Here is a 22240-nt window from a genome sequence, read left to right as displayed (position 1 = left end):
CCCTCTTTAAGTGGAATAATACAGGTATGAGTAAAAAGTCAGCTGAAATTTTTTTTTATCTTTATATCGTGAATTCTCTTGTTGTGTGCTCCTCTTTAATCTATCTCTGAATAAACTAAAGTTTTCTCTGCTCTTCTCTCTTTCTCTCTCCTTGTATTTAGAGTATTTGTGTACATTTATGATTTCCTAGCAACCAACATTTTTGACTAGACTAGAATAGGAAGTTGCTGGATGCGGGAGAGAAGGCACACCACACCTTTTTTCGTCCGACCACAAATGACGTCACAATTTCCAATTTTTTCTTCCGACCATGCACACTTTTTCGTCCGGCATTGATTACATTACTTTTCTAAGTACTTTACATTATTATTCGAATTTTAACAACGTCATGTTGTACATAATGGGTTAAAATATTTTATCCTGTATTTTTAAGAGGAACATATTGTAATGATCAAAGATATACTGTAGGCTTAACATTTTTAGTTGTAAAATAGGTAAGGCATTTCAATTTTCCATTTTGTCCTAAATTGGGCTTAAATATCGATTTATTTTTTAAACAAAATGCATTTGAAACAAAATCAAATCATTTTGAATAACATCACGCTTCCTAAATTTGAAAAAAAGGTGTTATTAGGCAAAATAACATATACATTTGAATACAAGCAACGTCCGGACGAAAAAAGGTGTGATCGGAGGAAATAATGTTGAATTGTGACATTTGCGGCACGGACGAAAAAATTATATGGTGATTGGTGGGTCTTCCCCCGCACGCTGGATCTAGGCGTCTCAAGAAATAGAGACAATTTAGACATCTTCAACATTTTGCACATATAACCCTAATTAGTACAAATGAACATATTTTAGAGCAATTATGAACAAAAAATTTTCAATCAAACTAAAATTTGAAATTTTACCTTTTGCCAAAAAATAATACTTATTGCCATTGGACTTATTTTAGAACAATTATGAACAAAAAATATTAAATCGAGCTAGTCTGAAATCTAAAATTTCACCGTTTTGAACCTGTACCTTAATTATATACAAAAAAACATATATCTTAGTGCAAATGAACGAAAAAATTTTCAATCCAACTAAAATGTCCAATCCACTAAATTTCAATTGCACTAAATATTTATACAGAAAAAAAACATTAGTTTGTTTGTACAAATATTTTAAGTATTCCAGATCAAATGCACTAATAATCATTTGTTCTAAATATTCCTAGCGGGAAAATAAAATTTTTGTCCAATTGAACACAGAAAAGCTCGATTTTGTGTTCATTTGCATAGGTCGAAAGATACAAAATCTCTTTTAAAGGAGGAAAGTTTTTACGAGTCTCACTAATGTCGTTTTCGTACTATATATATGTCGTCTTTAAAAGAGTACAGTTTTAAAGCAGAGAGGGCAGCTCACTTGCCAAACCATACCGAGTAAAACAACTGCAAAGTTTTGTGAGGGATTGCTGACATTTCTGAAAATAGTTGAAATAAAAAGAGATCTAATCTCTGACTTCAGGTAAATCAATTTTAAAAGAAACAAGAATGAATTCTGAATTCTGTGTACATTCTACAATTGATCGTTAATCACTTTCAGTTAATTTAAACTTTATCAGCCGCTTAATAAATAAAAGTTATCTCCAGGAATGTGTCAATTTCGTAATCAAAGAAATGAAACAAATAGCACCACCATCTACAGCCAAAAGCCCAGGGTATATTTCTAGAGAACGATGTTTGGACCCCCCCCCCCGCCCCCTCCCATCAACTTTGTACATGGATCTTAAATGGAAGAGGATCTTAAATGATAAACATGTGGCCGCAGCGCTCGGCCCCCTAGCCTGTCCTAGCCGCAGCGCTCGGCCCAGAAAGTGTCTTAACTTAACCTAACCCTAAATAATTAAAAAATAAAAATATCAAATTGGTGAAAATAAGTGGTCATGTAGGGGGGGAGCCCGGGGGGTCCTGAAATCGTTCTCTAGGACAGACCCAAGCCCAGTCCTGTGATACGGTTGTATGGGTCCGTCCTAGTATACAACGGTTTAGGGTAGAACAGGCTAGGGGGTCGAGCGCCGCGGCTAGGACAGGCTAGGGCTCGGGTGCTATGGCCATATGGTCAATTATGTCCATGTCTTACATATAAGATCCATGTACAAAATTGATTGGAGGGGGGGGGCGGAGTCCAAAAATCGTATAATAGGACAAGTTCTCAAATGGCAACTAAGCATGCAGTTTTTAAGGTTAGGTTAGGCCCTTTAAGGTGGCCCACTTTGTAGATGGGGAAGAGCGCTGTGGCTAGGATAGGCTAGGAGGGAGGGAACTCCCGGACGCCATGAGCCTCCGCTATGCAGACAAGAGCCTCCCAGATTTGCTAGCCAGACCGAGCCGCCACTATGCAGTGAACGAGGTCAAAAAAAAAAATTTCATTACACGTAAAAACCAATATTTTAAAAAGGCTTCTCTGTATGGTGGGGGCTCGGTCACTGCATAGTGGAGGCACGGTCTGCATAGCGAAGGCTTGGTCTGCATAGTGCAGGCTCAGTCTGCCTAGCAAGTCTGGGAAGCTGGTGTCTGCATTGCAAAGGCTCATGGCGTCCCTTGTCCCTCCCTCGGGCTAGTGTGCCGAACCCTGCGGCTGGAAATGGCAAGGGACCGAGCGCTTCAGCTAACACAGATTAATAAGTTGTCGCTTTAAAAAATTGGGTTTTAAAAAACATATGGGTCCAATTTCTGGGCCAAGCGCTGCGGCTAGGACATACTAGATCAACATTCAATATTTTATTGTTCGATTGTATCCCTGCATCTAAGAATTTGATAAGATATATTGTGTAGTTGTGTAACCATAGCTTTTATAAGAAAGTGTTTGTAAATCCATACTAGGATGAATTTGATCCTTCTCATATAAAAGATTAGAAATGTGACCCAAATAATATTATAATTTAAATTTAAATTTGTATGTCCTATTTCAGTGTTGTTCAATCAGGTTATGTTTTCTCTTACTGGATATCTATTTGAATAACTAAAAAGCCTTTTTTTTTTGGGCTAAAACTGTTCACCTACCTCCATAAGCTTATTACTTTACTTAAACTTTGGCCCTGTATAAAACTTCCGTTTGGCGTTTTTTAGTTGTTACTTTTGGGAGGAAATATTCGAGGGGGGGGGGGGGCAAATATGAATCTCAAAACTAATGTACAGTGTACACCACTGACTTTCAGTTTATTTCACCTTGTATTTTGCCAAATCTCCTAAAATTTGTTCCTTTTTCATTTGATCAAACCTTCCTCCCTCATCACCTTCTTGTATAAGTACAACTCTAACTTAATGGTTTCCTATTTTTCTCCCCTCCTGTTTCCTATTTCATACTTCTCAGCTGATCCCCTCCCCCCTTCCTTCACCTTGCATATGACCCTAACCTACTGGTTTCCTATTTTTCTCCCCTCATGTTTCCTATTTCCTACTTCTCAGCTGATCCTCTCCTCCTTCACCTTGAAGATAACCCTAACCTTCTGGTTTCCTGTATTTCTCCCCTCCTGTTTCCTATTTCCTACTTCTCAGCTGATCCTCTCCCCCCTTCCATCACCCTGCATATAACCCTAACCTACTGGTTTCCTGTATTTTCCCTCTCCTGTTTCCTATTTCCTACTTCTCAGCTGATCCCCCTCCCCCCCTCTTTCACCCTGCATACCTGTGCAATGCTGAAATGCCTGTCGAGTGAGTCAATGGAGTAACCACATAATCTATCTATCTATCTGTCCATCTATCACTACCTGTCTTACTTTCTATACTTATATACATGTGTCTCACAGGTCCACAGTAAGCTAAACTAAGCGATACAGGTCACATCAGGCAGTGTTCAAGCAGTGAATCAAGGCCTGCACAGTACACTGAGATGTTTACACATTGGTTATCAGTGATATTAAGAGATAGTTAACTTGATATACAGATTACATATGTGATATCTGAATAAAAACGACTGATAAGAAATATTAAACTAAGACACTAGGTAATTTGTTTTTCCCTATACTACTATTACAGGTTACATCATAATATTAATCATCTACATTATTCACAAAAGACTTTTAATGATAAAAAACAAGAGACTTAGAAACTTAAATTTTTCATGAAAATTTGTTGCATATTCAAAAATTTGCCAAATTACCTATTTAAGAAATTTTAAATATTACAATCTTTATCAATAATTAATAATTGTATAAATATTAATATTTCAAGTCATTAAATTTTTTTTTAAAAAGTTTTAACGAGATTTTTTTCACCTCATAAAGCACCATGGTTTACCGGGTATATATATTTTCTTTTTAATTAATAAACCCCTAAAAGACATACTTTACATTTTGGGGGAAAAATAATTTCAAAAGGGGGGAGGAAATAATTTTTGAAGTAATTAATAGCCATGCTTTTTTAATTTAAGACCACAAATAAAAAAAATTAAGAAAAACATCCAATCCTTAGAATTAAATAAGAGGAAAAAAATTAGTAGCATTGGATATGTATGTGTGTGGGGGCGGCAATTGTGGTTGGTTTTGCATCAATGTTTGTCTTGTGTGCATATTGTAATATCAAATATTTTTCTTATCAAATCTCTTATGATTGGTTATAAACGTGTCAGCCCTTATTGTTGTTCGTGCTTCAAGATGTACTGTTAGGTTAAGACACTTTCTGGGCCGAGTGCTGCGGCCACGGGTTAGGTTAAGTTGAGGGGGGGGGGGAATATACCTAGAAAAGATAATTTTTTATGATAAGTAACTGGTAAGGTTAAGTAACTAATCAGGTTAAGTAACTGAACTGGTTAGGCTAAGAGTTATTTTGAAAATCCATTTTGCTTAACTTTCGTAGGGAACTTTTTGTGGTGAAACCCCCTATGATCCTAACCAATAATATTTTATGGATTCTCGATGATGTAATGTATGATTGCATCTGGAACGGCGTAACATATTATATCTATGATGCAAGGTTAGAATTTACCCTGGTGATGCAATGTTATGAATACTGAATAGATCTCCAGAGAGATAAGATGTGATGAAAGATGGGACTAATATCTAGCAATGATAGGCCATAGATAGGTCATAAGTCAGTGATGTAAGGTGAGAATTCGACTTGGTGATGCAGATGCGAGATTGAAGATCATCTTGGGAGGCAAGGTTAGAATTCAACTTGGTGATGCAGATGCAAAGTTAGTATTCAACTGAGTGATGCAGATGCAAGATTAAAGATCATCTTGTGATGCAAGGTTAAAATTTAACCAAATAAATGCAAAGTTAGAATTTTTTTTTGATGCAAAGTATTATTCAATTATTATTGTTATGAATTGTGATGCAAGAATGATACACATTTTATTTTCAGTTTATTACAATTTTACAGAAAACTTATTTTATTTTGTCGGTTTGAATGTTTTTAAGAAAATAGACTTCTTATTTTTGTTTCGGAAAATGTTAAGCTTATAGACTTAAAACCAATTTGATGAAAATTAATAGGATTTTTTGAAATTTGGTTATTGAAAAATTTACGAACTCATGATTACATAAAAATGACACGAACAAAACGTTATTTGTAACAGACAAATGATATCACAAAAGACCTAAAAAAATACGAAAACAAAGTTTAAGACAAACAAAAAATCCATTGGAAAAAAATTTATTTGCCCATAGCGTGTTTAACAACAAATATTACAGAATTACGCTGTATTTTTACTTAATTGTTATTAGAAATATTTAGACATGATGATTACTTAATAACTAAGTTATGATTTAACCTTTATTAAGTTCAATATCAAACAATTTGCATCTGTTCGTTTCTTGTATTTTTAACTCTATTTTGTAAACGCAAATTTTAAAAGAAAATTGTATTTTTTCTCAACTACCGTACAGGCATTGATATAACCTTGATCTATTTCTTATTTTAAACATTTTAAACATGTTTTAATGATAATTGTGGAAATCATTCAACATTTTTTTTAAACAACTTATTGGCGAATTTACCCATTTAGTAAGTGCTCATTTATACTTTATAATTGATGAAAAAAATGTTCATTTATCATCCTGTTTATTTCTAAAGAATCCGTCATAACCCCTTCCGCCCCCCCCCACACGTTGACAACCTTAGATTATTTAAACTTTTATCTTGACTAGAACTTTTATCAAATTTTAATCTTCTTTGTTCAGTCTATTTATTTTTTATCTTTCCATCTTTTTCTCTTAACCCTCATCCCCCCTCACCCGACCTAGGTTCTGAGATCTTAAAAAGTTTTTTTTTTTAAGTGTACCGTTGACTGTAGATTACGTATTTCTACTACGCATAACTAGTGCAAGAAAATGTCTTAGATTTGTCACTTACTTGGAAGTCAGTCAGTAAAAGTCAGTCAGTAAAATCCCCTAAAATTGATCAAGTTTTCATACTTCCGCCCTCGTCTACCCAATTCACATTATCTCAACCTCTGTCAAAGAAAAAATGTTCGTGAGAAGATTCATTTCATTCTGAGGAANTTATGAGGGGTGGGGTTGGAAGGGAATAACTTTAAATCATTAGATCTGTATAAAATCAGGTTTATTATCAAATCAGTATAAATCTTTAATTAATGAAATAATTAATAAATTATAACCCTCTGTGTCTTGAGGTAGTTTGATTCCTCTTCAGTGATAACCAGAAAACAATGGAATAGGAAGATGGCAATAGCAGTACTGAAGTGTATTTGATGATGCTACAAAGCAAATAATTTTACTAGACACTTATTTAGTAAAATGGGTTTGTTTACACTGCACAATTGATGTCATTCGTGCTCATTGGATTTTTAAAAGTTATAATTTGATTATAAAAGTAGTCTTCCTATTTCAGAGTTTTCTGATTACCACTGTAGATGAGGTTCTTTCCGTTCTTATTACTCTCATAATATTATCATATCCCGGATCATATTGTAAGTGCATTTTTCATCCGTTCATCAATCAATCATTCATCTTATCGTCAAAATATTTCTATCAGTGCTTAGGATCCATTTAATTTTGATGCGGATCCAGATCCTGGATCCGCACTGGAAAAAATTCGGGTTATTTCTTTAAAATTTACTGAAATTTTTAACAGCATAATTTTCAAATTTAATTTTTTTTTTTCGTTTATTTTTATGCCAAAACTTGATGTACCATTCAGCAATCAGGAAATTTCTATAATATCTCTTTTTCCAATAGTTCAGATTTAGGTTTTGAGAGAAAACTTTTTTTACAGTTTTTGGTTGATATTCTTCTCCGTGGATCCGCATATTTTTGCGGATCCGGATCCAGGAAGCCAAAATCGATCTTAAGCACTAATTTCTATCTATCCTTCTATCTTTACTGTTAATCTATCCTTCTATCTATCTATCAAACCTTAAATTTATCTTCATTATCTTGCTTCATATTCTTCTATCTATCTATAAATCTATATCATTCTATTTCTATCTATCTATCTATAAATCTATATCATTCTATTTCTATCTATCCATCCATCCATCTTTTTATCCAACTATCTATTTTATCTATCTATCTATCTATCTTGATATCCTCCGGCGGCCCTCGCCCCTCCTCATCAGCTGATTTATTACAACCATCTCCCAGCCATATATCAGCTGCAGTACTTGTAATCTAGTACAATAGTCATAATGGACATTTAAAAGTTGATTAAATGTACAAATCTTACATGCATTGACATTTAAAAATGACTGTATTTAAAATTTCATCGATAAAACCGGTGAAACTTCTCCAAGAAAAACGAATGACTGGAATGGAATAGTAAAACTCATCCTGTAATTGTTTCAGGTTTGAAAGTATGTACAGCTGTACATGAATAGATCCTGGAAGGATGGATGTACTGTACTGCCGGTGATTGATCTAGAACATGAGAATGGTTTTGTCCCAGCGTCAACGGGAGGAATTAAACAAGGCTATTGCCGACTACCTCCTCAGCAATGGATACAACGAGGCCTTGGACGCTTTCAAGAAGGAGACTGATATGCCAGGAGAGGTGGATAAAAAATACGCGGGTCTTTTAGAAAAGAAATGGACCTCTGTCATCCGGTTACAGAAAAAGGTAAAAAATTGTAAAAAAATTAACGATTTCAAAATTTCACAATTTTTTGTTTTTACTATTATTTTTACTAAGAAATTTTTAAGATTATTAAATAACAGCTTGCCTTGCGCATAAGAAGATTATAACCACAGATTGAGTAGATAAGCGGAAAAATTATGAAATTAAGATAGTTCTGATATTGATTTGTACTTCAAGGCTCCAAAAACATAACATGATACTCACAGCACATCGAGTGTGGACTGTTGGGGTTAAATTTTACGGAAATAAAATAAACTGTGTCGAAATTTAATGAATTTGAGCCGCGTCTCAAATCCGCCAAAAACCGGTTTCAATTGAGCGCCGGCCTCGGAACTATTTGATAATTATACAACATCTGTATTTTTCATCATATTTTAAAAGACTGTGAGCGCAATTACAATTGAGCCCCATTTGAAGAGTTGCATGCCCGTTTCACAACTGTACCCTTTACATCTTTTCTGATCAATGTCGTCGTTTCTCCATCCTGAAAACTACTTAATTCTGTCAATTTCCCAGGTTTAACCCACAATTTAAAATTTTCAATTTCAAAAATTTCTTCAAAAAACAATTTGCTCAGAAAATTGTGTAGAGGTTACCGTTGTGAATTTTGTATGCTACGCTTCAAATAAATTCGACAGCCCCTTATACACTTGATGTTAATTTTGATGCGGATCCGGATCCGCATCCGGGGTCCGCACTGGGGTAAAAATGGATCCGGATCCAGGTTATTTCCATAAAATTTACTGAATTTTATTAACAAAGAAGAATTTTCAAATTTTTGTCTTATTTTTTTTGATGAACCATTCAGAAATCAGGAAATTTTTTATAATCTTTTTTTTCAATAGTTTAAACTTATTTGGGGGTTGAGAGTAAGTTTTTTGTTATTGCAGTTTTTGTTAATATTTTGCCCATTGGATCCGGATCCGTGGATCCGCTTTTTTTGCGAATCCGGATCCGGATCCAGGAAGCCAAAATCTTCCGGATCTTAAGCGCTGTTAAAAACTATTAAGAAATCTGAACTTTTAAAAACTTTTCTTTATTCTCGAGTTTGACATTTAAGTCTGTAATGGGAAAAGATATTTTATTTATATAGTTCTAGGACTAGAAGTTATATTTACAGGTTTGAACAGGATGAACATTATATTCCATTATTATGGAACTATTACGTTAAATTGGCAGATAACGCTACACTTTTCCAATGCAGGATTAAATACTAAATAGCTAGTAAAATTCGAAAATAATTGTCAACCATTTTTAATTCGTTTTTTAAGGAAACTAAAAAATGGATTTTTTAATATTTTCATTTGTAAATATGAATTTCAACTCACAAATGTCGATTTATCCCCAAATTTTGTTAAAATTATTTTTTTTTCAGGTGAACGAGCTTGAAGCCAAGTTATCTGAAGCCGAGAAAGAATATATTTCAGGCGCACCGACGCGCGAAAAACGCTCACCGAGCGAATGGATCCCACGTCCTCCTGAGAAATACGAGCTGAGCGGTCACCGCGCGCCGGTGACCCGTGTCGTCTTCCATCCAATCTTTAGTCTGATGGTGAGCGCGAGCGAGGATGCAACGATTAAGATTTGGGATTTCGAGACGGGGGATTACGAGCGCACACTGAAAGGCCACACTGACTCCGTCCAGGTATATTTCATTTGTAAATATTTTGGCCAGGCTATTGAGCAGTGCTTAGGATCCATTTAATTTATTCAACAGCTCAGATTTGGGTTTGAGAGCTAAAGATTTTGTTTTCAGTTATTTGTTGATATTTTGACCGTTGAATCCGGATCCGTGGATCCGCAAATTTTTCCAGATCCGTCTGACCCCATCATTGCTGAATGACACATTATGGATAAGTTTAAGACCTAATCATCGCTGAAAGATATAGAGAAAACGGGAGATTAGTTAAGGACCTAGTCTTTGTTGTGTAATAAATTAGTTTAAAATCTAATCATTGCTAAATGATTCAGAGAGTTCAACGAATTACATACACACTGGTGTGTGATTAGTTTTAATCATATGTATCAATCAATCACTTTAGTTAGTTAATCCGCCATACGCCATATAAAACTAAAGATTATTTAGAATTATTTTTAAAAGAAATTATCAATAGAATCAGGGCGGTAGAAAGACGGTCTTAACCTCTTTTTTGATATTTTCCCCTTCGGAAATAATTTTTTTGCGCGAAGTAAGATTCTTTTTTATCAATCCATGTATCTATTTTTTCAAATCTCTATCTGCATTTAATCTACAGCGTAAATACTCTGTGAAGATTTACTTTTAAAGATATTAAGGGAATTCTTTAATAATTAGATAGCTAAAATACTATTAGGGGAAAAAGGAAAGTTGAAGAGAAGGAGGGATTGTCGGAACGGATTTTTAAGGAAAATATTTATCAATATCTGTTTATCCATATTTGTTTATCCATATTTGTTTATCCATATTTGTTTATCCATATTTGTTTATCTATATCTTTTTATCCATATCTTTTTATCCATATCTGTTTATCCATACATCTGTTTATCCATACATCTATTTATCCATCCACCTATTTATATCTTATCTATTTATCCATCCATCTATTTATCTATATCTATTTATCCATCTATCTATTTAACTATATCTATTTATCCATCCATCTATTTATCTATATCTATTTATCCATCTATCTATTTATCTACATCTATTTATCCATCTATCTATTTATCTATATCTATTTATCTATATCTATTTATTCATCTATCTAACTATCTATCTAACTATCTATCTAACTATCTATCTAGGATGTAGCCCTGGATAGAGACGGGAAGCTACTAGTGAGCTGTAGTGCAGATATGTCGGTCAAACTATGGGATTTTAATAGTTATGAATGCTTAAAGGAATACAAACATTCATAATGTTAACAAATTAAAATTTTTTATTAAAGGGACTGTAGAGGTAATTTCAAGTGACCCTCCATTTAAAGAGTGGCATGCCCAAATTCACAACAATACCCTTAAAAGCTTTGGCTCATAAAGAAAAAATTAGTTATCCATGTTTTTTTCTTAAAAAATTGATTTTGAATGATAATTTACGAACTTATGCTTGAGAAAAAACAGAGAAAATTGTCAAACTAGGTAAATTGTATTAAAAAATATTGTATATTTTTATTTTTATTTTATTTTTCGTCCTTTTCAATCTTTTTTAAATTAATTTTAAAATGTTTGTTTGTGACCTCTAGACTATGCACGGTCATGACCACAACATTAGCAGTGTCACCTTCCTACCCTCTGCGGACTATATCTTGACCTCCTCAAGAGATAAATCAATCAAGATGTGGGAGGTTGCTACAGGATTTTGCGTCAGAACTTTTACAGGGCACAGGTACGCAATAAATACGCATTTTACTAGAAGTAAGACACTTGTTTGGAAAGGGATCTAGTCTGGAATGAATGAGAAAGCTTTTATTATTTTTCGGATACATACCAGGGGTATATATTTTTAAGAATCAATAATTTTCGATGCAATTGGGAGTCAAAAGAAATGACATCAACTGTAAATTTGTTCACCCTTTTTATCCAAGGGGAATATTCCTTTGAAAAGGGATGTGGTAACCTACTCCCCCTTCCCCCATTCCGGTCCTCACGGGAGGAAAAGTTCTGGAAAAATAAACTTGTGACGTTCTTCCCACCGTACGTGTGCGTGGAAGTAACACCCCGGGCCCGCCATAAGCCTCGCATACAGTCCGAGCCTCCGCATTAAAGTACCAGTTTTATACGAAAACTTGCGCATTTTTTACTCGGAAAGGAAGTTATCCAGAAAACAAATTCGGAAATGAATTTAATTTTCTCTTTTTCGAATAATCATTGATTACGTGTTTAAAAAAATGTTAATCAGATAAATATTATAAAATTATTTTCTCGCGGAATTTTCTAGATCATAACAATTTCTTTAACAAAGGTATTCAAGATTTCAAGAAAAAAAACTTGATCCACGCGAATTTTTGCTTTCAAAATATTCTGATTTCTGCATATAATTTTTGGGTAAAATGCAGTGCTTAGGATCCGGGCCCGGATCCGTTGGATCCACAAGATTTTGGCTTCCTGTATCCGGATCCGTAAAAATATGCTGATCCACGGATCTGGATCCAAGGGGTAAAATATCAACCAAAAACTGCAAAAAAAACTTCTTTACTCCTAAAACCCATATCTGAACTTTTGAAAAAAGAGGGATTATAAAAATTTCCTCGTTTCTGAATGGTTCATTAAGTTTTAGGATAAAAATAAGCGAACAAAATAAAACAAAAAATTTGAAAATATTTTTTTGTTAAAAAAATTAATTAAATCTTAAAGAAATGACCTGTATCCGGATTGGATTCGGATCTGGATCCATTTTTTTCCAGTTCGGATCCAGAATCCAGATACGGATCCACATCAAAATTAAATAGATCCTAAGCACTTGTAAAGCGTATGAAAAACTTGCCTTATGTCCAATTTTTCATATTTTTTCTCTAGATCTTCAAAAATCATTCCGCGAGTAATTCTTAAATAAACACTCCCCTATCATGGCTGCTTGGATTTTCCTCCCTCTCTCAGCCCCACCCACTATCATTAAACCATTATAAACCTCCCTTAAACCAAGCACCCCACCTCCTCATATCTTAAATAAATCTTAATTTTATAATCTGAACTTATAGGAATTAACTTTTAAATATTTAAGTTAATTTGAAGATAAGATTATTTATATTATTTAAAACATATATAACTGAAATGATAAGTTTATTTAGATTATTTACAATATAGAAATATGTCAAACTTGATTTTTTTCTGTTATAGATATTCAATACGTCCGCTTTATAAGTTCATGTAATTATTTATCCAAGGGTGTAATGCAAAGAAAGTTAATTGCAGTCGTGTATACTCTGCGTAAATATTGAAACCAGTTCTCTTTGGGCGGAATTTGTAAACAAGAATAGATGCATCAGTGTTCGATTAGTATCCGAGGAGGGAAAAAGCATTAAATTTGATAATTTTGATAATTCACATAATAGTTTTCTATGACCAGAATATTTCATTGATGTGAAAGATGGATCCCATGTCAGGCTGTAACATCCGTCTTGTGTTTACATTACCGCCCAGAGACAGTACACTGCAGTACAAAAGATGCGTACACTTGAAATAACTTTCTTTGCATTACATCTTTGGATTTATCAATGTTACTATTCAGGGTTACATATTTCTTGTAAAATTATCCTTCCTTATTTAAGATTATTTTTATGGAATGTAAAGAATATTTTAAAGTTTTAATCTTGGAAAATAAACGAAAGGGATAGAGAAACAATTAAACCACAAGGGAAAAAATTTGGCGAACCTTAGAAAAATATTTAGATTTTTTTTTTTGGGGGGGGGGTGATAATAAAAGATACCCTGGCAATTTTTTGATAAAATGATGTCAATGTTAACCACGAAATTCTCGATATTTTAAAAAGTGCTCCGTGATGTCGGTTCACCTAAGGAAAATGGGTGTTAACCCTTTTGAAGATGAAAATAGAATTTTAACCATTATCATGTCACAAATAATTTTCTTCTTCATGCGATCAGAATTCAAATATATGCTCATTCCTCATCTATGAATAAATTATCGAAAGGTCAAAAATATTAAATTATATTACCTTTTTTGTCTTTGGTAATACATTATTAACTGAATCAAATGAATATGAGCAAAAGCTGGAATTCCTAGGCTTGAAGGTTGACTGCGATAATTATTATTATTAATATTCCAATATTATTCAATTTGTGATTCTGAGCATCAATGCTTAGGATCCATTTAATTTTGATGCGGATCCGGATCCAAATCCAGGTCCTTTCTTTAAGATTTACTGAATTTTTTTAACAAAAATAATTTTCAAAGTTTTTTTTAATTTTTTTTCGCTTATTTCTATCCTAAAACTCGATAAATCATTCAGAAATGAGGCAATTTTTATAATCTCTGTTTTTTTCAAAAGTTCAGATTTGGGTTTTAGGAGTGAAAAAGTTTTTTTTTGCAGTTTTTGGTTGATATTTTACCCCTTGGATCCGGATATTTTTTCGGATCCGGATCCAGGAAAAGGACTTGAATCGTGTAAGAATTTAATTTAAAGTACAGTATACATAATATTTTTGTATAGGGATTGGGTTCGAATGGTTCGTGTCTCACCAGATGGATTACTGTTGGCCAGCTGTTCAAACGATCAGACTATCAGAATATGGGTTACTGCAGGAAAAGATACTAAGTAAGTTAAACAAACTGATTTTTCTTTTCATTTTGACTTTGATAATTATTTTTTCAGCTAAATGGTTACTTTGAAATGGATAAAAAGAGACGGCTTAGTGGAATTTTTTTACATTCATGAGTCACTGCTGTTGTAAACTCGTTTTTTTTTTTTTTGACAAAGACTAAGTTTCTAATTTCGGTGCTAAAAGCGTTTCAGGTCGTCAATTTAGTCTCAAACATCAAGCCTTTTCAATGAAAATTTTTTAAGACCCCAAGAATTTGGAATTTATTTCATGTTAAATTTTTTATTGTTGGTTAAAAACATAGATTCCCCTAGTTTTGTTAATAGTGACCAACCAGTATAAATCCAGCATAATTTTTTAGTTGTTCCGGTGTGCCAACCAGTTTCAGGCCCCATTGTGTTTCCATATATGCCAAGCTTAATGGTTCTAACTGCGTGATATCTATTTCAATTTGTTCTATACCCCCCGACACACTCTCATAAAATCAGGGGCATGTAATATAAAATAAACAAGAAATAAAGAGAAAGGAAAAGAGGTAAAAATAGAGAATCGAGAAACAGACAAAATTTGTGAGAACTTGATAATTTGTGTGCATATCTTGAAAAATAAGGACAATTTCTTTAAAGACCTTGATGGTGGGGTGAAAGGGGGAAAAGACATTAATTGCTCTGTTTTGTAGATGTGAGCTGCGAGATCATGATCATGTGGTAGAATGTATCGCCTGGGCTCCTGAAGCTGCCCATCAGGCTATTAATGAAGCAGCGGCAGCTGCTGATAATAAGAACAGGTAAACTGGGCCCGGGTATACTCTTTCAAGAGCTAAATTTTTTTTATATGGTAAAGGAAGTGTTTGCGAAAAAAGAAAGGGGATATAAGCTGATATTCGATCTTGATCGCTACCAGTTTTACTTCTATGAGGAGAACATTTTTTAAAACGTCTTAACATCCAAGAGCGTATCGTTCATACAAATTCACGTTGTTGCATTTTTCCACTCATCCTAGCTAAATAATACAAATAAATTTAATCTATTCATTCAGATATTATAATCTGTAATTCTATTCAATGTATTCGTATATAGTTGATATTTCATAATATGTTTTATTTTTTATGATCTGAGAGTTACTTTTGAAAACATTAATTTCTTCATCAGATAGAAGTAAAATTAGTAGCGATTGATATCGAATTCTAATAGACGTCAACATATAACCCCTTTCATTTTTCGCGAACACTCCATTTAATTTATAATTTTGATTTTATATTTCGCCCCTTTGATCCGACTCCGTGATCTTGATCAAGGGAGCTAAAAGTTTGCCATCAAGTAGATCTGGATCCTTAGCATTGCTTTTGCATTTGCATGCATGATTTGGAAATACTATTTAAAAACCGTTTAAATTATCTTCCACAAAAGTTCAAGTTTCCCTTTCAGATTTCATGATTAGTTAAATAATTATTTTATTTCCCTGGAGAGAAGAACGTATAGTATTGTGTCACTGTTCACGGGATTTAGTGCTGAGGATAGCAAAGATGGAAAGATAGGAAAGATGGTTGACGCTCTTGGCAAAAATGAAGAATTTGATATGACCGGGGTTACACNGGGAGGGGGGTTCTAGCAAAAATATAAACCCCAGAGTATTTATTCTGACCGCTGACCAATAAAGGTGTTATTCAAACATCTTTAAATATAATTTTATTTTCAGTGTTTCCCACACTGGACCATTCCTAGCCAGTGGTTCCCGGGACAAGAGTATCCGGGTCTGGGATGTTAGCACAGGAATCTGCCTTTTCTCTCTACTAGGACATGATAACTGGGTTAGAGGTATTGGAGACAAGCTTTTTATGATCCCCCCCCCCTGAAGTTCTACATTTTCGGCCCTGTAAGACGAAAAATCGCACAAAATTGCCCTGTTAAAAAAAATTATTAAATTTAGTCGATCTCTTGACAAAAAAAAACTTTTTTGAGCGAAAAGAAAAATTGCGTTACATTCTTTTCGAGGTATTCGAATAGAAATAAACTTGAACGAAATACTTTTTTAAACCGAGCATCTTTAAATGTTTTTTAGTTGTACCTGTGGGAAAACATCAAAAATATTAAAAAATTTATTAATTTTTAGTTTTGTTATATTTATATCGTGACATTTTTAACATCTTCAAACATTTGTTCGACACTCCAAAAGATGCCCATTTTCTTAAACTTTAATTTAATAAAGATGTTAAAACTGAAATAATGCCAGGGTTCCACAATCCACATTATTAAATATTGATTAAACATATTTTTACATTCAAGCTTTAACTATCACTTCTCACTGACATAAACATTCTTAAAACATTCCTAATGATAAAATTAATGATATTTTTAAAGTATTTTTATCAAATCATGTTTTTCAGTTTGTTGCCTAGTAAAGAAAATTTAAAATGTAAATAATCCTAAGACGAAGATTTAGGATTTATTAAAATTACATATTTAATTTTAACAAAATCTTCTCTGCTGTCGTTACATATTCTTTTTCCATATTTGTTATTCACATAAGGTTACAAAAAACCTTTTATAATTATTCTATAATAAAAATCTTGAATTAAAACAAACCATTTTCCTTTAATCAAAATGATTTCTCTATTTTATTTGTAAATATTTTTGGGCTTTCTTTTAAAGGTTTTTTTTTTATTTTAGAAAATCCATTTTTTGTATTAAATTTATTGTTTAGGAGTATCCTGGCATCCTGGTGGTAAATATTTACTCTCTGTCAGTGACGATAAGACGCTGCGCGTCTGGGATATCGCGCACGCACGGTGTCACAAGCGACTAGACGCGCACACACATTTCGCCACATCATTAGGTACAATTATTTATTTTCCTTGAAGGGACTGTAATAGAAAAATGAAAGTAAGTATATGCTGAATCCTAAGCATTTTAGGAGTTGATCGAGACCCATAAGAGTTTTATCTGATGTTCCTGTCTCGAGAAATTTATATTAAACTGTGACAAATTCTTACGAAAATCTATATAACTAAAATTTTGTAAAAAATAGTAGGTTTAAACGGATCATATTCAGCAAATACACAACCAATCTGAATACAACGATATCCCAGAGGAGCCTAAGAAACTTAGCTTTGCTCCTATTATTATTTGAATTTATTATTCTTTTATTTTTAAAAGATATAATTTATAATATAGTACATGTAACCAGAACTTCCACCAATGGCAGTGCAGTATCATTATCACGTGACTCCGTCTGTATCACGTGACCATAACACTGCACTGCCATTGGTGGGAGTTCTGGTCACGTGATACGGACGTTTATCTTACATTATACGTTTTATCAATTAAATTCAAATAATAATGTGAGCAAAGCTAAGTTTTTTAGGCTCCTCTGGGATATAGTCATTTTCAGATTGGTTGTGTATTTGCTGAATATGATCCGTTTAAACCTACTAATCTTTACAAAATATTATATATATAGATTTTTGTATAAATTTGACACAGTTTTATATCAATTTCCCCGAGACAGGAACATCAGATAGAACACTCATTGGTCTCGATCAACTCCTGAAATGCTTAGGATTCCGCCTATACATACTTTCATTTTTCCTTTACAGTCAGTCAGATTTTTTCCAAATCACCTCCCCCCCCCCCTCCTGAAAAATTATTTTCCCCAAAAAGTAATTTTCTGGTTTTAGAGGGATAATTTTTCATTTTTGAGAAATAATTTGAGAAAATCATAATAATTGTTTAAAGTTTTAACAGCTCAGATGATTAAAAAGAGAATGTTTTTTTTTTAAAGAATTGTAAAATTATTAATAACCTTTTATGTTCAGATTTTCATCGGAACCAGCCTTATGTTGTCACAGGGTCTGTGGATCAAACAGTAAAGGTTTGGGAGTGCAGATAGACAGATAGATACACAGGTACAAAATACATTTTGGAGATATTTTCATTTCACAATTATTTAAATAAATAAATAATTTTCCACGTTTATCAGAAAACTCACAGAATTATCAAGATGCGAGTATAAAACAACATTTTTGAAACTTGTTCTTTGATGAACAACAATTCTGTTGTTGAAGCAAAAAAATAAAGTTTATCTTATTTTCAGGGTCAGTAGAGTAGAAAAAGCCAACTTAACAATTCACCGAGTGATAGAAAAATGCATGTACACCGGGTACCCAGTACATAGTGTAACAAACTGAGTGTTTATGTACTGTATATCATTGTACTTAGTACACGTGTACAGTACTGCTGCATGAACGTGATGCATCTCTACGAATTATGTACTTCACATAGGACTGTTACCAGCTTGTGTGCCCAGTACACTGAACAGTGTACACTCCAACATTGTACCGTACTGCTGCGGATTTGATAAAGCGATGATGCTCGTGTATAGTGTTCAGTGTACACTCTAGTTCAACAAATCTGCAAAAATTCTGTAATTGTGCTAACAATGATTTTTACCGTGTTCATGTACGTACAAGGATTCTGTTTCTCATGCCTGCAAGTATGTATGTACCGGGCAAAACTTTGAACTTAACCCCTTAGCTGTACACGGGTAAGCTTTATTACAGTTCTCAATGTACATTTTCATGTGCAGTGTGTTTACAACTACTTACAAGATATTGAATGTACACGTTAAATGTACAAGCATTAGATCTTGTAATGGTGTAGTAAGTGTACTGTTCAAACTGTACAATGTACATACACGCTAAGAATCCCAGTCTGCCAAAGTAGAGACTACGTTATAATCACGAAATTATTTTTAAATTAATTGTTAAATATATTATTTTAAGTTCAGTTGTAAACTAACCAATCTTATTTGCGCCATGTAACACACTCATCACACCTGGGTCACACACAAAGCTTCGTCGTTTTTCATTCTTATTTTTCTTAAACATTTTCCATTAACTTAAAACCGTTCAAAACCAGGTTTTCCATTTCCTTCCAACATTCCTACAACCGGGTTTCCATTTCCATTTAACCTTCCTAAAACCGGGTTTCCATTTCCGTTAAACCTTCCTACAACCGGGTTTCCATTTCCATTTAACCTTTCTAAAACCGGGTTTCCATTCCTATTTACCTTCCTGAACCGGGGTTTCCACGTAATTATCCTCCTAATCCTGTTATCAATGACTCTTCAGANCCATCGAAAAGTAAGAAATCAGGAATGTTTTATTTTCAGATATATTCTTCTTTTTAGACTCGGTTACATTTTACTTACCTCAGTCACAAGACAATGACGAGATAAAAATACCAAAAATTCTACATTATATTTAGTTCTTCGCTGTGTTATGTATTGCAGTAGCGAGTGCCTGTACTCGTGTGCACTAGCTGTACAATTTTACAACTGCTTCTAATAATATTGGAATACATTCCCTATCCGTACATAGTTGTGTATTTTCTGTTTGACATATAATTCTTAATGTTGTTTATGTTCATATTTCCAGTGATGAATAACTGTTTTACCAATTACACAGGTCAGTTATTGCTAAGATTTGAACTGCAAATAGTGACTTGTGTTTAAACAGTTAGACTAAAATCAGTGACACTTAAAACGTAGATCATATTTAATATGAATGGCTGAATAGAATTCAAGAAACTACTGCTTGTGAGATTAGAATCCAAGAAACTGCTGCTTGTGAGATTAGAATCCAAGAAACTACTTCTTGTGAGATTAGAATCAAAGAAACTACTGCTTGTGAAATTAGAATTCAAGAAACTACTACTTATGAGATTAGAATCCAAGAAACTACTGCTTGTGAGATTATATCTAAGAAACTACTGCTTTTGAGATTAGAATCCAAGAAACTGCTGTTTGTAAGATTAGAATCCAAGAAACTACTGCTTGTGAGATTAGAATCAAAGAAACTACTGCTTATGAGATTATAATCCAAGAAACTACTGCTTGTAAAATTAGAATTCAAGAAACTACTGCTTGTGAAATTAGAATTCAAGAAACTACTGCTTGTGAGATTAGAATTCAAGAAACTACTGCTTGTGAGATAAGAATCCAAGAAACTACTGCTTGTGAGATTATAATCCAAGAAACTACTGAGAATACAAGAAACTGCTGCTTTTAAGATTAGAATACAAGAAACTACTGCTTGTGAGATAAGAATCCAAGAAACTACTGCTTGTGAGATTATAATCCAAGAAACTACTGCTTGTGAGATTAGAATACAAGAAACTGCTGCTTTTAAGATTAGAATACAAGAAACTACTGCTTGTGAGATTAGAATCCAAGAAACTACTGCTTGTGAGATTAGAATTCAAGAAACTACTGCTTTTGAGATTATAATCCAAGAAACTACTGCTTGTGAGATTAGAATCCAAGAAACTGCTGCTTGTGAAATTAGAATTCAAGAAACTACTGCTTGTGAGATTAGAATTCAAGAAACTACTGCTTGTGAGATTATAATTCAAGAAACTGCTGCTTCTGAGATTAGAATCCAAAAAACTACTGCTTATGAAATTATAATCCAAGAAACTACTGCTTGTGAGATTAGAATCCAAGAAACTACTGCTTGTGAGATTAGTATTCAAGAAACTACTGCGTGTGAGATTAGAATCCAAGAAACTGCTACTTGTAAGATTAGAATCCAAGAAACTACTGCTTCTGAGATTAGAATCCAAGAAACTACTGCTTGCGAGATTAGAATCCAAGAAACGACTGCTTGTGAAATTAGAATCCAAGAAATGATCAGAATAATGAAAGGAATCTCTCGAGAATGACATATGAAGACATGAATTAAGCCCCCCTAGCAGATTGCCAATGTCTAGAAAAATGAATTTAGGAATATTGGTGTCCAAGGGATAAAAAAGTCTGAAAATGATGATTTACCGTTAGAAATTGACTACTATAAGATAGATAACAATAATGTGACGTAAACGTTTATCAATTCTTTTAAACAATGCCAAGGAATGTGTCGTGCAGAATGCAGAATCACAGGACATAAGCCTAGACTGACGAATAAATAGTTAACGTCAATGTTACAGATAACAGAGCCAGGGAAATAAAATTAGTTTTTTGTTAAGTTTGACGTTGCTAAAATGTAAAATTACAACAGTATCCGCTAATCAATTTTTTAAGAAATAATTTTTTTTTCTTATTTTTTTTTATCGAGAAATTCAAATTTCATGTTCAATAAAAGATACTTCAATCGACTATTGAATTATGAATCAGATTGGCAATTGTTAAAAATAAGAAATAATATATTTTCTTCGTTTTCTCTATAAATGTTTTTTACTTAAAAAAAATATCCCTCCCATGAAAGTTTCGAATCAAAGATGAGTTACCTGGATTAAGCTCCCATTCAGAATATTTACTTTGAAACTAGGGAAAACGGATCAATCAAATAAAAATACGGGTTTGATCCTATAAAAGACAAATTGATATTTTGTTGAAATTACTTATTTAGGCACCTTCCTTGATTATTTATTCTAATAAGGCCAACTCCGGGCCTTAAGCTTATTGAAAGGAAAACAAACATCACTTTGCTATTAATATTGCACTTTACCGGAAAAGCAGCTGAAATTACGAACATTTTGTGTTAAATTATAAACTTCCGTTATAAGAGAAACCTCATAAATTCTTAAATTCCTAAAATTCTTCTGTGATATTCGAACAAAATTATCGTGATTTTAAATGCTCTCGGTACAAGTTCGATATATTTAGAACAAAATAGTCGTGATTTTCTTAACTTTCGGTAAGTTCCATATTTCGAAGAAAATTATTCTGATTTTTAATTGCTTTCGGTAAGTTCCATATTTCGAAGAAAATTAAGATGATTTTTAAATGCTTTCGGTAAGTTCCATATTTAGAAGAAAATCAAGATGATATTAAAATGCTTGCGGTAAGTTCCAAATTTAGAAGAAAATTAAAATGATTTTTAGATGCTTTCGGTAAGTTTGAAA

General features: G+C 33.2%; 2 protein-coding genes across 9 annotated transcripts; both read left to right on the top strand.

The window, feature by feature from the left end:
- The first annotated feature begins 1407 nt into the window (after positions 1-1407).
- LOC111706678 (lissencephaly-1 homolog) lies at positions 1408-19711 on the top strand. 8 transcript variants are annotated; one of them, XR_002766292.1, is made up of 12 exons: positions 1408-1515; positions 7796-8066; positions 9460-9729; positions 10869-10964; positions 11306-11448; positions 14231-14335; positions 15019-15126; positions 16038-16156; positions 17043-17174; positions 18154-18243; positions 18432-19154; positions 19553-19711. XR_002766292.1 is itself a non-coding variant. In XM_023479589.1 (12 exons), the coding sequence occupies exons 3-11, from the start codon at positions 7875-7877 to the stop codon at positions 18225-18227; spliced, it is 1239 nt and encodes a 412-aa protein (XP_023335357.1). In that variant the 5' UTR covers positions 1418-1515; positions 6843-6921; positions 7796-7874; the 3' UTR covers positions 18228-18243; positions 18432-19123. The 8 variants fall into 8 exon arrangements, 3 of the variants coding, with proteins under 3 accessions (XP_023335357.1, XP_023335355.1, XP_023335356.1); XR_002766291.1 differs by having other exon boundaries at positions 18432-19176; positions 19527-19711; XR_002766290.1 differs by having other exon boundaries at positions 18432-19176; positions 19509-19711.
- On the top strand, positions 19456-21058 carry LOC111706679 (uncharacterized). Its single transcript, XM_023479590.1, has 2 exons — positions 19456-19479; positions 20372-21058. Exons 1-2 carry the CDS (start codon positions 19456-19458, stop codon positions 21056-21058), a joined length of 711 nt encoding a protein of 236 aa, XP_023335358.1.
- Positions 21059-22240: the final 1182 nt, after the last annotated feature.

The sequence above is a fragment of the Eurytemora carolleeae genome, unplaced genomic scaffold (assembly GCF_000591075.1).
Source record: "Eurytemora carolleeae unplaced genomic scaffold, Eaff_2.0 scaffold749, whole genome shotgun sequence".
In the NCBI taxonomy this organism is placed as follows: Eukaryota; Metazoa; Arthropoda; class Copepoda; order Calanoida; family Temoridae; genus Eurytemora; species Eurytemora carolleeae.
This window is presented reverse-complemented; position numbering and strand designations above follow the sequence as displayed.

What these genes read in the sequence shown, in the direction of transcription:
- LOC111706678 (XM_023479589.1), top strand. Translation starts at nt 7,875, where the DNA reads ATGAGAATGGTTTTGTCCCAGCGTCAACGGGAGGAATTAAACAAGGCT. An exon ending in ATAGTTATGAATGCTTAAAG is followed by an intron (nt 10,965 to 11,305) that starts GAATACAAACAT and finishes TGTGACCTCTAG; the next exon opens with ACTATGCACGGTCATGACCA. An exon ending in ACATGATAACTGGGTTAGAG is followed by an intron (nt 16,157 to 17,042) that starts GTATTGGAGACA and finishes TTTATTGTTTAG; the next exon opens with GAGTATCCTGGCATCCTGGT.